The sequence below is a fragment of the Rhipicephalus sanguineus genome, chromosome 10 (genome assembly GCF_013339695.2).
Source record: "Rhipicephalus sanguineus isolate Rsan-2018 chromosome 10, BIME_Rsan_1.4, whole genome shotgun sequence".
In the NCBI taxonomy this organism is placed as follows: Eukaryota; Metazoa; Arthropoda; class Arachnida; order Ixodida; family Ixodidae; genus Rhipicephalus; species Rhipicephalus sanguineus.
Genome location: NC_051185.1, coordinates 83092011 through 83105193, shown reverse-complemented (window position 1 = coordinate 83105193; position 13183 = coordinate 83092011). Strand labels below are relative to the sequence as shown.

Genomic DNA, 13183 nt, shown 5'->3' with positions numbered 1-13183 from the left:
ATTTATTATATGAGTGGAATTGGAAAATGCTTTTTTTTTTTTGTGTACACTACCTGTTAAACTTTTTGTGCTGTATCAATGGCCTTTCCAGTTCTGGTACATTTGACCTATTTCCCAAATATCATGCTCTTAGCGGCATCCAATGGTCAATTGAGGTTTGGCCTTTCTTGCTTTGCCTTCTTTATTTCACAGTGTTCATGTCTTTGACATGTAATTGCCTGTGTTATCGTCACGTTAGAAATGGTGGTTGAAAGACCTTCAGCATGGGTGCTACTCTAAAGAAGGCTAGCCTGAAAACTTGTTGTGCAGTTGTGAGCTTAAGTAATAAAAAAGATGAATTTGCAAAGTCGAGCAAATGTCCAGTGTCTTTAATCATGTTTCTTGTATTCCCCAACTGCGTATTGCTGTTGTTGCACCTGAAGAAATGAGTTCTTGCTTTCTTCGATAGACTTCCATGAATCGTAAACTTAATGTATTACATTTCAATTTTGTTCAATTATAACTGAGACAAAAGGCATTACCTGCAGAAAATGGGTTAACTTGAATTAAGCTTTTGTAGTGGCAGCTTCAGTACCAATTATGTTTCATCATACAAGCATGTACTGTTGTCGGCACTCTTAATTCTATGGTAGCATGAGCCCCTTGTTACAATGTAAGGCTACAGTAATGATCCTCCGTGTGGTAGGACCAGTGAAAATAGGACCAATATATGAGTAATGTAGATATTTCATTGTTAGTTTGTTGGCTATTACTCCCTAATTGTCACAACTCTTCAGGCAGTAGGTGGTAAGTATCGCATGAGTTGCATTTTTATGGTCAAATTACCGAGTTAGGGTCAAGGTCCTCTTGGAAGTGATGTAGGTACGGTTTGAATGATGCATATAAAATCTGTGTTATTTAGATGTAAATTTTCATTGCCTTAGTTTTATACCGTCAAACATTGTGTGTTGCATCCGAATAGAAGGCGCTTTGGTATAATTTGGCAAGCGTATATCTTACATGCTGATATTTCTGAGATGTGGCATAATATTCATCATTACTTGTTTTAGATCAGAGAGATATGAAAGATTGCTTGTTAGTTTGAGTTTTACATTTTGAAAAAAAAAAAAAGTGTGCTCTTATTGTCTCTAATGTCAGTTTAGCTGCATCACCTGCCCCTAAAGCCTGGAGTGCCCTTTGACTTTTTGATGTCATGATGGCTGCTTACCTTTGGCTTTTGATGCCCATTTTGCTAACCCCAGTAGTATGCTAAGTAGTCACATAAATTGTAATTTGCATTAAAAAACCTATACTGTGGACCAGGTAAGGCATAGCTGGTGTTGGGTATACCTGTTGTTTTCATGTGTTTTCCATATTCATGCTGCTTCTCCATTCATTTTATGATTTGCCAGCGTTGCTGTTGAAAGTTCACGGGGAGTCCTGCGTAGCATGTTCATTTTCGTCAGGCTTGGTCTCAGTGGAGGGTTAGCTTTAGCATGCTTATGCAAACTAAAGTACACACTTCCATTTCCGTTAGCCACAGGCATGTGCACGATCTTGTGAAATACCTAGCTAGGTATTTTCCGGAGCTTAATGAAAGGAGATCTGTAGCCTGCACTCTACTGATAATGACACCCCGTAGCCGAAATTAAAAGCAACAAGCAACTAAAAAGAAACATTCAACTCTTCCATCTGTTGGCAGTTTGTGTGCAGGCTGCTTTGTGAAAACAGTGCATACAGTCACTTGGTACATGGCTTTTTAGAAGGAAAGAAGTGGTTAAGGTGCCTCGTTAATGTGATGATATAGTAAAATAATTAGGAAAGACATGAAGATTTGTTGTATTTGCCTAAAGCTTTATTTTAAAAAAAGGTGTGAAAAATTGTGAATCATTGTTTTAACCAAAAGCTATTGACATGTTGTAATGAAGGAGAGACTATCAGGCTGTGGAACATAATGAAAGTGTATGCCATATTTTCAATAACAGTTTTATTTATGATGAACACACAAAAAGAAGCTTTCGGTTCCACGTAAGTTTGTAAACATAAAGCCTGTGGGCAGCAAACAAATATTAGTACCCTCATTCTATTTATTCAAAATTTCCGCTTAAAGTTAGTGTCACTTATATCATAGACCTACTTGACAATGACCTAGAAACATGTTCTACATGAATGCTGCAAGCACAGCTAACTAATAATTGGGGTTTATGCAATACAAGCACCGGAGGAAGTTTGTTTTGCTCACCTTGCTGGGCCTACTGGTGCTTCAGCTTCCGTCAACATTAGAAACAACACATGCTAGCTGAATGAGGCAATAGTCTTGCGATAGATGACTGTGCTGATGCAATACTAATGAGCATGATGATGCATGTTGGTATTGCAAGAAGCACACTCAGTGCTTCTAGTATGCAAGTAACAACAGTCCTTATATAGCAGATCGGGCAGGACTATATGCTTCGCATGCCACTAGCAATGCAGATCTCGTCAAGCCAGCAGGCCCAAGAAAGAAGGGAAAAGATGAAAACTGTAGCTAGCAAACAATGTTATCAATCACAATCATGCTGTGATGCATTATCACCACTTTCACAGAAAATTGAACTATTTATGTGACACCACTATCGATGGCTTGCTTAGGCGTGATTTGCTTGACTGTGCTCGACATCTACAATTTAGCAGGCAGTCCCTCCCGTATGTTGACCTGGAATGATAGTATTACAAAACTTTGGGGGGGGGGGGGGGTGCTATAGTGTTATATAGTTTTCGTGAAGTTAGAAGAGTGCAGGTAGACTTCAAGGGCACTTACTTTACTTTTAACGCGGTAGCGTTAGAGAGCTCGTGTTTCCGCTACGCGAGCTAGCAAATAAAATAAACGATAAAAACTTCGGTCCCAATTTTTGGCAAGCAGGAGTCTTACCACAAAGCCACGATGTTGCTTGCAGCTGCTTCTACATAAATGTCATGTAGTGAAAGGAGTCTCGACGCATGGCAGGTGTCACGACGAAAACTACGGTAGGCACATTCGCGAGGCCATCAAACTACGTCTAGTGCAGCCATCGCTGGCTCCAACTATGTCCATCTAGAGGAAAAGCAAACGCAGCAAACGCTAGATAATGTGCTGCCATCTGTGAGGCATTGTGAAAAATATGTCTCGACTGGCATCCGAGAGGGCTATATCTTGGTGGCCATGCGACTCTTGCTTTGGATCGAAAGCCTGTAAAATTCGCGCGCGCGTGTGCGTGTGTGTGTGTAACAATACACATTAATAAGTATGCACTTAGTGTCGCACTAGGGGCCGGATTTCGCTATCGCGTTCAACTCTTAAAGGCGAAGCTTAAGGGTCGTGTTGCGCAGCAGCGCATAGTCTTTTTTTCACGCTTTTGCGCCCTCTGCTTTCAGTGCAAGATGGGGATATTCCTAGCTCCGGCCCACCGGAAGTGAAAAAAGAGGATGCCGGAGGGTCTGCGTGTGCTGCTGGGTCACATTCGTCTGCTACGCCCCCGACGTCGGCATCGCTCGGCGAAGCGCAGCGTGCAGCAGCTGCATCGGCGTGGCCACAACATGACGGCATGTGCTGCAGTCGCCGCAGGTGCCCATTCTGCAGCAAGCCATTCCTGACAAAGTGGCACCTGCAACGTCACGTGCGCATCCACACAGGTGACAAGCCCTTCCCCTGCCACCTCTGCCCCTTGGCCTTCAACCAAAAGAACCATCTTATGTCGCACCTACGCAGTCACTTTAGAGCAAATTGCTTCAATTGCCGCTAATGCAAAATGTCCCTCTCGGGAGGAAGTCGCTTCTGAAGCACTTGGAAAACCACAGTGTATGGACATCATCTTGGTGATGACAAATGTGTGTAGCTGAAGCGCAGCAGTGTAAAACCGGTGCAAGTTGGCTGACGATCACTGTAAGAGCTCGTGTAAGAACAATGCAAATTTGACGGCAACGTGAAACAGAAATTCACGAGACAGGCACTGAAGTAACCACTGACAGATTTATTGCAACGTGAAAGAATAAGCACGAACTGGCCATCTTCATGCAATCACCGATCATGTGGTTGCAAGCCGTATTTTCAAGCAGTGCATCTCATTATCGGGTGCATAATTAAGAAAACATGTGAAATTACTGGGGCTCGCCATTAAAGAATAACAATGCCTGCTGCATTTCTGTTCATCTGTCAACCTGTAGGATTGCAAAATCAGTCTCCCGAAAGCATGTTAAATGTCATTACTATGAGAGTGCCCGCACAGATTGATTGACAGATTGATTGTTTGTATCCTTTTAGTTTGCAACAAATCTATCGGTTGTTAGTTCGGCATTGGTTCAGCTTACTTCTTTGCCCTGTGTTGCCGTCCCATGTGCACTGCTTGTTACAATGATTGTAGCAGAACCACGCTTGTAAAGTCTTTAGCACTAACACTAACATTAACACTAGCATTGCACTAACAGAGCACTGGAATTTTTGGATGGTGCCATTTAATGATGCCATGATAAACAAAACTTGAGATCTTCAAATGTCTCTGAAGCTGTGCCACTGTGTGTACAACTCCTCAATACCCTTGAAAACTATCAAAATTGAAATGTATGTTTTCACGGTCCTTTCAAAGTCCTTGAAATATAATTTCTCCTTGGAAAGCCTTGGGAATTTCTTGAGGAAAGTATTGTGAAAGGGTTTTCAAAATTACGTGACCAGCTTTCTCTGGTGGATAAGCATGGAGCCGGAAGCAGTGATGCAATCGGAAACGATACAATCAAACTTGCATGTGTCACATATGAAGAGGCTCACAGAATAAATTGGTATATTGGTAATTCAATATCAGGCACGTAAGGCACAGGTATTACATTTCACTGCATGTCTGCCTTTACTGCTGTTTGCATGGTTCACCACACTACATGCCCGTGTTGCAGTGAAGATAATTAAAGGAAGTTTATTGCAGAGTGCAAATAAGGCCCTTGATTTACGTTGTTGCGATAGCAATTATATGGACACTCCCAATTCGTTTTGCCGTAGCCTTTGGCATAGATAAAGTCCAGTTGTCCAATTTGGCCAGATAAAGTCCAAATAAATATCGTGGCCCTGCATGTCGTACGTTATAGTATGTGCATGGCCTTGCCGAAGATCGTGGTTGAAGTGGAAGGAAACACGCCGGCCGTATTTATTGTGCGAAAGGCGCATGGAGATGTCTTGAAAGGAGGGCTGCATGGCTGTGGCAGGAACTGCATACCTGGCCAGAAAACTAGTCGTCGAGATCACGCGTACACGGCATTTTCTATTAGTACTTGCATTGAGAGTGAACTTCACAATGAAGCAAAGCTAGTGAAGCTAGAATTAACGGAGCTAGTGAAACACGAATGTGCGAGTGACAAGACTTTCCGTTCACTTGGCTGCCAGTGTTGTTAGATATTGTGTCTTAAGCATGCCACTCGCATGTTTCTGACACCTGCTATGGTGCACGCAGTAGCCAACGTAGTATCCATTGCCATATGTTAGACTTTGTGAATCGTGGCTGTTACTCATCTCTGGAATGTGAGTGTATGCACCGCCTAGGCTAACATTGAAAAAGTTAGTTTCTCAAAGAATGAAATAGGAATGTGTAGCATTGTTTCATTCGATTTTTCGGTGTTGCGCAGTGACCTTTTGTTTTGAGTGGTTCAGTACTAGTGACAAATTGTAGTGAGAATGTGCTGCATCATCAGGCTAGTACTAGAATGTCCTGCTAAATTCACATTTCACATGCCACATTTACATCAACATCGCTCTTGCTAAAATGCTGTTGTGAGCAGCCGGTATTGATGTTTTAGACATCTTGAAGCATTACTCTGTCAATATAGCCTTAACTGTTCTGTGTCTTTTACTCTTTCTAAGTTGTGGGTCTTTCAACATGTTAGCAATGAAAGCGACGAAAGCTCGTCTAGTGACCACTAGTAATCGCGAACATGACACCAGTTGGATCCAAGGGTAACTGAAGGATTAGCAGTTAAAAATGAGCGCTGTAGAGTAGGCAGTGGACAAGACTATTCTCTCACTACACTCAAACCTCGATATAACGAACTCGGATATAACGAAATAAGCGAAGAATAATCTTTTCATAAATACAGTGTCAAAAATAACCATTTATAACGAATTTTCGGATATAACGAAGTTATTTTTGTGGCAGGGATGTGACTGTTATAATGAGGCTTGAGCGTATTCCAACTCATTGGCAGACCCAGCATGAATCTTTTACTGAGGATTTGTCGAGTGTAGAAGGAATTAAAGCAAGCAGACTGTGCTGTTGCCTTTAAGCATCTTACGTCGGTTGAATGCATTTAATCTCCAGCACAGTGGAGGCTGGTTTGCAGAAAATAAAGTGCAGTATTGTGATTAGTAGGTTGACATAAAACACACTTCGCTGTACTCATTTTCATTTTCATCAGTTTTCAAGGTTGTTTCTGCACTTTAATTTTGACAGCTGTCTTGGGACCTAATTTCTCGGCATTTATTGCATAGCAACTTTGTACTTTTACACATGAAAACATTCTGTGGCATTACATCAAATGCACTGTTCTTTCCAAGTGCCTGGCCTTTGTCTCTGGCATTGTTATTTCAAATTTGTGTTGCTGAAAAGCTTGTGATGACGTCTGCGAGGCAGCTGTGATAAGTTTGACACCTATGACCACTTTCCTCTAGGCAACAAGCCATTACACTAGTCTTTTTCTTTTTTGGTTCAATTGTTTATCGACTGTGTTTGTTTGTGCACATGTGGTGTGTTAATGTCATGAAAGCTGAGGACAGGACGGCTGTCTGGTATTTGTGGGTCAAAATTGGAGTTGGACATTTTGGTTTCTGTGTTTCTTTTGTTCGACAGGAATGTTGACTGGACAATGTTTACATTTCCAGAAAGTACGCACTATAAAAATGTAAAGCGGTCCCTTACGTTGATTCAACGTGCTGCGCTTGTACAAAGCACGTGCTGGTAAGACATGTAAGTGGTGCACTGGTATTGAAACACGAAGAAGTGTTCATTTCTATATGCATACATCTTTTCACTACAGTGTTCTCGTAATAAAATAAATTCTTGTTACAATTAATGAACTTTGAGGCTAATTCATTCAATGTTGAGTACTGTTATCAGTGACTCACCATTTACATCACTGCTAATCCGTAACAGCAGAGTTTCCAGATGCTACCGAGCTAACATGCAAATAATCATCACAAAAGAAGCCCAAAAAAGTGGCGTGACTTTCGTGAAGAAGTCCAAAATAAGCAGAAATTTAATTACTTTCCCAATCCTTGAAAATATTTTAACTATAATAAAAAAATATCACTCAAATATGAAGGGGAGTTGAAAAAAATCTCTTTAATTATTTTGTACAGCGAAAATATGTGCAACTCTGAATGAAAGAACACATTTACTTTTTAACATTGTTTCCAGGGTAGTCTCCATTCAGTTGAATGCACGTATGCCAGTGCATGATTAACTGTTACTTGTTGATTCCCCCAACGTATGTTTGACTTCAACGCTGAACTAATCGAACTCATCGACAAACGCGCTATTGATGAGCGTGATGATCACTAAAATAACTATATTTGCTGGAAAAATGCAAATAAGCCAAAAAAATGCGACAAGCAACTGGAAAATTCTAAAAGTGACTCAGCGAGAAAAGAAGCCCAAATCCGCTTATTATAAGTGGAAGAGGCAACTCTGTATAACAGCCACTCTAGCATAGCTCTAGACCCCATAACTTCTGAGTGTAGCATCAAAAAAGAATTCTGCTGCTTCGTACCAAGTTGCACATTCAGTTACTGGCCATGGCAGCTGCATTCTGATGGGAGCTGCATGTATAGAAAAAAAAGCACCTGTTCGCCTAAATTTAGGAGCACGTAGAAAAAGTTCAGCTTGTCTAAATAGATCCAGAGCTTCCACAGAGATGTCCCACAGCTATAGGTTGGGAGGACTTAAAATTTAACACTACAAATGCTTGGGGGAAACCAGTGAACGCTGTTTCGTATTTACTGCAGATAACACAGACATTTCGTATAGATGCACCAGCCAATTAAGTTTGGTTGTTTTGGTGAACATTCATCACTGAAACGAACAAACGTTCATCAGTGAACATCTTGCAGTATAAGTGTTGCTTGATATTTAAGCCTGTTTCACTTTTGAGCGACTGTGTGGCGGCTCTCACGGCAATCAAGTACTAGTACCACAACGTGTGGACGGGGCATCATTTCATGTACACTGCTTTTGTTTGTGCAATGCCTGCTGCTGCAGTGTGCAGTGTTGCTACCAAAAGCAGCCATTATCGCCCGCTCACCCAGATTCACATCTCGACCCCACCCCTGTGACATGCCCCCTGCTTCGCTGCAGTCGCATGTTCCTCCGTTGTTCATAAGCTTGTGCTGCTAGCCGATTCTTCCAGCTGTTTTGATCTAGGTCGCAGTGGGGCAGGTTGCTCAAGAAGTGAGTTGTGGGGATCACGTGACAACCGCCACAGCGCTTTTGGAGCGAAATCGCTGTTATGTGAAACACACTAACTGGGCCTTTGGAATGTGGCGGCACTGCAGGCAGTCGAAGAGCACAGCTTTCACTGCGTGGGATGGCACCAAGAAGTTCCTAATAACTTTAGCCAACTTTTACAAATATCCTGTCGCAGTCAAGGAGGAAATGATCAAGGTGCCCGGTGTTGGCTGTCATACGGAGCAATTCACACCACTTTCTCGCATTTTCTGTAAGTGCATAATTAGTCTAGAGTAGTTAACCTCTTGGCTTAAAGGGACACTAAAATGAAACAATGAATCAGTTTAGACGGATAAATCATTCTTTAAAAACTGCACGGTCAATAATTTGACCCCCTTATGCTTATTAATAGAAGAGAAAATGAAGGCGGAAATTTCATTTTGAAATTTTACACTGGTATCTCCGCGCTTGAGCACCAATCTGATGTCATGGATTTCAGTGTTTTTCTATATTTTGGCATTGGCTCCAACAAATTTCCTGTAGCTTATAAATTAGAAAATAATGTACAGAGGTGTTCAAAAGTTGCGTGGCCGCTATCCCATGTAATGCTATGGCAGTGCGGCTTAGGAACTTTTGAACGCCGCTGTACTTCATTTTTACCATTAAGAATTATGCGGGCCATAGTACACGCCGTCAAAATCTCTCACATCACTGCAGTTGGTGTGGGAACCTCAATGTAGTGTCGACACCTGCATTTTCTTTGTGTGCTTTCTAGCTTACAAAGCATGTTTGGTATTGTGAAATGGTAACTTACTTAATGTGAAAAAAAAAAAAAAATCAGTTTGCTCTTTCCTGTCCATTTAAAGATAAATTTCCATTGAAAGCTTAGATTATTCCAGAAGACATAATTTGTGAGCGTACAACTATGTACTTGTAAGCAATCATCGTTTTCTATGTTCGAGACAAGACACAGTCTGCAAAACATTTTTAAAAACATGTAATACTAGGGGACAGCCTAATGTCACCATCTGACAATTACACGTTGTTATAACAAAAAACTCACTGGGTCGCTTATGCATTCGCCTAAGACGTCTCAAAGGTGAAAGCCATCTTCTTCTTTTTCTTCTCAATTGATGTATTGACCCCCTCAGCCCCCCCCCCCCTCCATATGTGATTGTCTTATGCGTTTTGTGCTTAATTCTATATTATTTCACAGAATATTGCTGAAGTGCATTTAACATCAATAGAAAATTGAATACTAGTTAAATTTGTGCATGAATAGGCACTTAAGAACACGAAGCAAGTGCAGTCTGCGCTTATCTCTCAATTCTGCGCTTTCCATTGTATATGTTTTATTGCACAGCTTGTACCTAAGGCTCAAAAGTAACAACATGCTCAGTGCAATCTTTTAATGTGCATTCATTCTTTAATTCACATGCATGCTATAGTTCTGTGCATTGTTAAATAACCAACAATAAATTATACTTACTGACCACTTAAAATGTGGTTTTAGGAGTTATGCAAGTTACTGATCACCTGACAGGGTATAACTATGGGCGCTGTTGTTTACCTTGTATACCAAGATATGGGTTGAAGAGCACAAGCAGACCAGTGGTATATATGACCCCTCTTGTCCTGCTAAAAAGATGCTAGTTGAATTGGAACTGGCACTACCAAAAAAAAAGAAAAAAGGGATGGGAAATTTTTTTTGCGATTATTGCAGCTCTGTTTTATTCTATGCAGTGGTCAAGCAAAATATGGCTGTGGTCTACTGTGGCATTTTATTTCAACATGGCCGGTTACTGCAACTCTTTTAACGTTTCCTTCTAACTTGGGGAAATTCTGCCAAATATTTAACTCCAAATATCGAACTAACTTACTGGATATCTTGAAGTATGTCATTCATTCTGACCAATGTCAATGTGGCAAAGACTGATTGCTTGCTACGTGTTTATATCGGATAGGTTAATTCTCTTGAGACCTTCAGTGCATACATTCTTGTCTTTAACTTTTGCATACTTTCCTTTTTAGGGTACCGTCACCAACTTGGTTCTTGGAAACATGACGGCGGAGATGCCTATTCAATCGAGTATCACTGCTCTCAGTCTACTTTTAAGACCAGCTCGAAAGGCTGCCTTCACTTGTACCAAGGGTCACATTCAAAACACCCTTTGTGTTGCCCACTGCGCTCTAAGGACTTCAAGTGGAATCGAATTCTCAACTCATTGAACCAGCGCCGCTATGGTTTGATACTGATGGTCACCTCATTTTATCTATGGCTCTGCCTAGAGCATCTTTCCTGAGCTGTCGCAATCGTCAAGCCCCGCTTCATCGGGAACCCAGACGTGAGAATTGCAGCAGCGTCACCACGGTATCGTGTGCTCAAGGTGTTCGTATACTTTTTTTTTGTTAGAACTTGCAGCACTCATGGATGTAGTGAAACACACAACCCAAGCACTGATATGTTTACGTGCTTCTTCTGCTATGTTGCGTTCATTTGAGCACTGTAAATTTTGACAAAGCTGTATTACCAGCTTACCTATCAGTATTGCCCCTGTTTGTATACATTACAATTCTGCCTTTCCCCATAGCGTGCATGTTGAGCAAGTTTTCTGTGTCACTGCTGATGCTTTCAAGAAAGAGAGAAGGGATGATGAGTGAAGAAAATTTGGGAAGAAATTGTTAGCGAACATTAATTGTAGAGTACTGATTATGCTGTGCTGAAATAACAGGGCCAAGTCGTTCTATTTGCTGTAATTTTACAGTGTTTATAAACGTCTGCAGAAGTGTAACATACAAGTAATGGATTACTTTTCAGTAATTCCTCAGTTACATTTTGGGGGCTGTAAATGGCGAATGTAACTACTGTGAAACTTCACTTGAGCAAGCTTGAAGGGACCTCAGAAAAAAGTTGGTTGAAGTGAAAGTTTGGTGAACTGAAACAGCTGTGTTGTAGATTGTTATTACGAACTGGAGGAAACATGAGGTGTTCGAATGAAATTTCAACCTATTTATTTGTCACGCTTCTCATTTGCATGCCTCACTGAAAATCTTGTGAAGAATGCAGTAATCTTTTGCTGCACTTGCGCTCTCAAGACTGCAGTGGTCACGAATTGAGTTACTGTGTCCAAGCTCTCATGAACCTTCTCCGACAAAATAGTCTGCTAGGCAGAAAGTGACTTCAGTTTCTCCAAGAGCATCAGTGCTTCTACGCGAAAGTTCTCATTTTCCGTCCAGAGACATGCACTGCCATTTGGCACTATGATAGTCAGCACACTAAAATATGTAGGCAGCCAATCGAGTTCAAGGTCAATCGGGGCCCACTTTTCGTCAAGTGGTAATGAAGTGCCCTTGTCAGCATAAAATCGTGGCCTCCGCTATTAGCTCCGGTGGCGTGCCATTGGCAGAGCTGACCGCACAGGCAACGGTAAAACTATGCTTCTAAAAGTACGGTTGTACTTGCTGAAGTGGTCAGCATGACCGGGCAAGCATTGTATGGTGTCACAAAAAATGTTCGTAGAACTGAAATGCGCTGTGCACTCAATTTAGTTAAAGCAAAGTGAGTTAACATTGGGTTCAATGGTGGGGGGGATTTAAAAAAGTTTATACAACTGAATAGTTTGTTTCACTGACGTTCGTTCAAGTAGTATTTTACTGTACTTGCATTTCTTTTGCAAGTAATCTAAATTGTAATCTGTTGCACTTCTTCAGCACCATGTACAAGCCTGGCTGGTGTGCTTCACCATTTACTGTAGACCTTGTTGGCTCTCCTTAAATTTCCTTTCTTTGCATGCATTGCATTTCGGCACATTTCAATTGTCAGAACCCGAATGTTCTTGTATCTATCTTGCTGATAGCAGCAGCTATGGGAAACACACGTATTGGTTTAGCTGCAGAGAAGATGTTGATTGATCTGGTAATGTTGAAACATGCGGCATTTATTGATTGGCATCTGAAAAACCTGTAAAAACACATTATCTTGGCATGTTCCCAAAGTCATGTAAGTTTCCAATGTAGTACTGTTAACCTCTACCTGTCTGATTGGTTGAACATATGCATAAAAAAAACATGGCTGATTCTTCCGTCATAGGAATAGGTATAACCATGAAAGTGAAATGTGTCTTCACAGAGGTAGTTGAGTGTTTATTGTGCATTGTTTCGCCACAAGGGCGAAGCGATGAATGCGATAGCAACAAATTGGAACGTCACTGCGAAGAACAGGAAGCATCTCGAAACTTGCAGTGTGCTGCTCAAGCACAAAGGGCGTACGAAAAGAACACACACAGGATGAGCGCGAACTAACAGTTGTCACAGTTGTTACTTTTGTTGTGCTTGAGCAGCTCGCCGCTTTTGCAAACGCGGCCGCTGCAGTGAGTGAAGTGACCTTTGTGCATTCTGTAACTTTAACATAAACTTGCGGTAAAAGCGCAAGACGTACAAACCACACCCATCACGAGATAAGTGCGCGTACGGGCGACCACGCCCTGTAGGGCAAAGTAAAGGTAGGGGCGCGCGTGCGCATCGCGACGAGCAGGACGGTATCTTGCTGGTGATAACGAAAACAAGTGCCTCCAAGCTCCGCATACCGCCAGCGGTAAAGTGTGTATATAAATAGCTCGCCGTTAGTATGCTGAAGAACGTAGGCTTTGTGGCCGAGTCGTTTCGTGCTGTGGAGCGAGGGGTCGTTGGTTCGATTCCCACGCCAAAACTTTTTCTTATTTTTTCTTTGTCATCTGTTAGTGTACATTTTACAACGTCGTATCCGTGAT

General features: G+C 41.6%; 1 protein-coding gene across 1 annotated transcript in view; it reads left to right on the top strand.

Annotated features, from left to right (window-relative positions):
- Positions 1-13183, top strand: part of LOC125760269 (zinc finger protein 425-like) — a 37210-nt gene that overhangs the window by 9693 nt on the left and 14334 nt on the right. The window contains exon 4 of the mRNA XM_049420131.1: positions 3373-3630. Within this exon, the coding sequence (XP_049276088.1) occupies positions 3373-3630 (258 nt within the window). The remainder of the gene's footprint in view (positions 1-3372; positions 3631-13183) is intronic.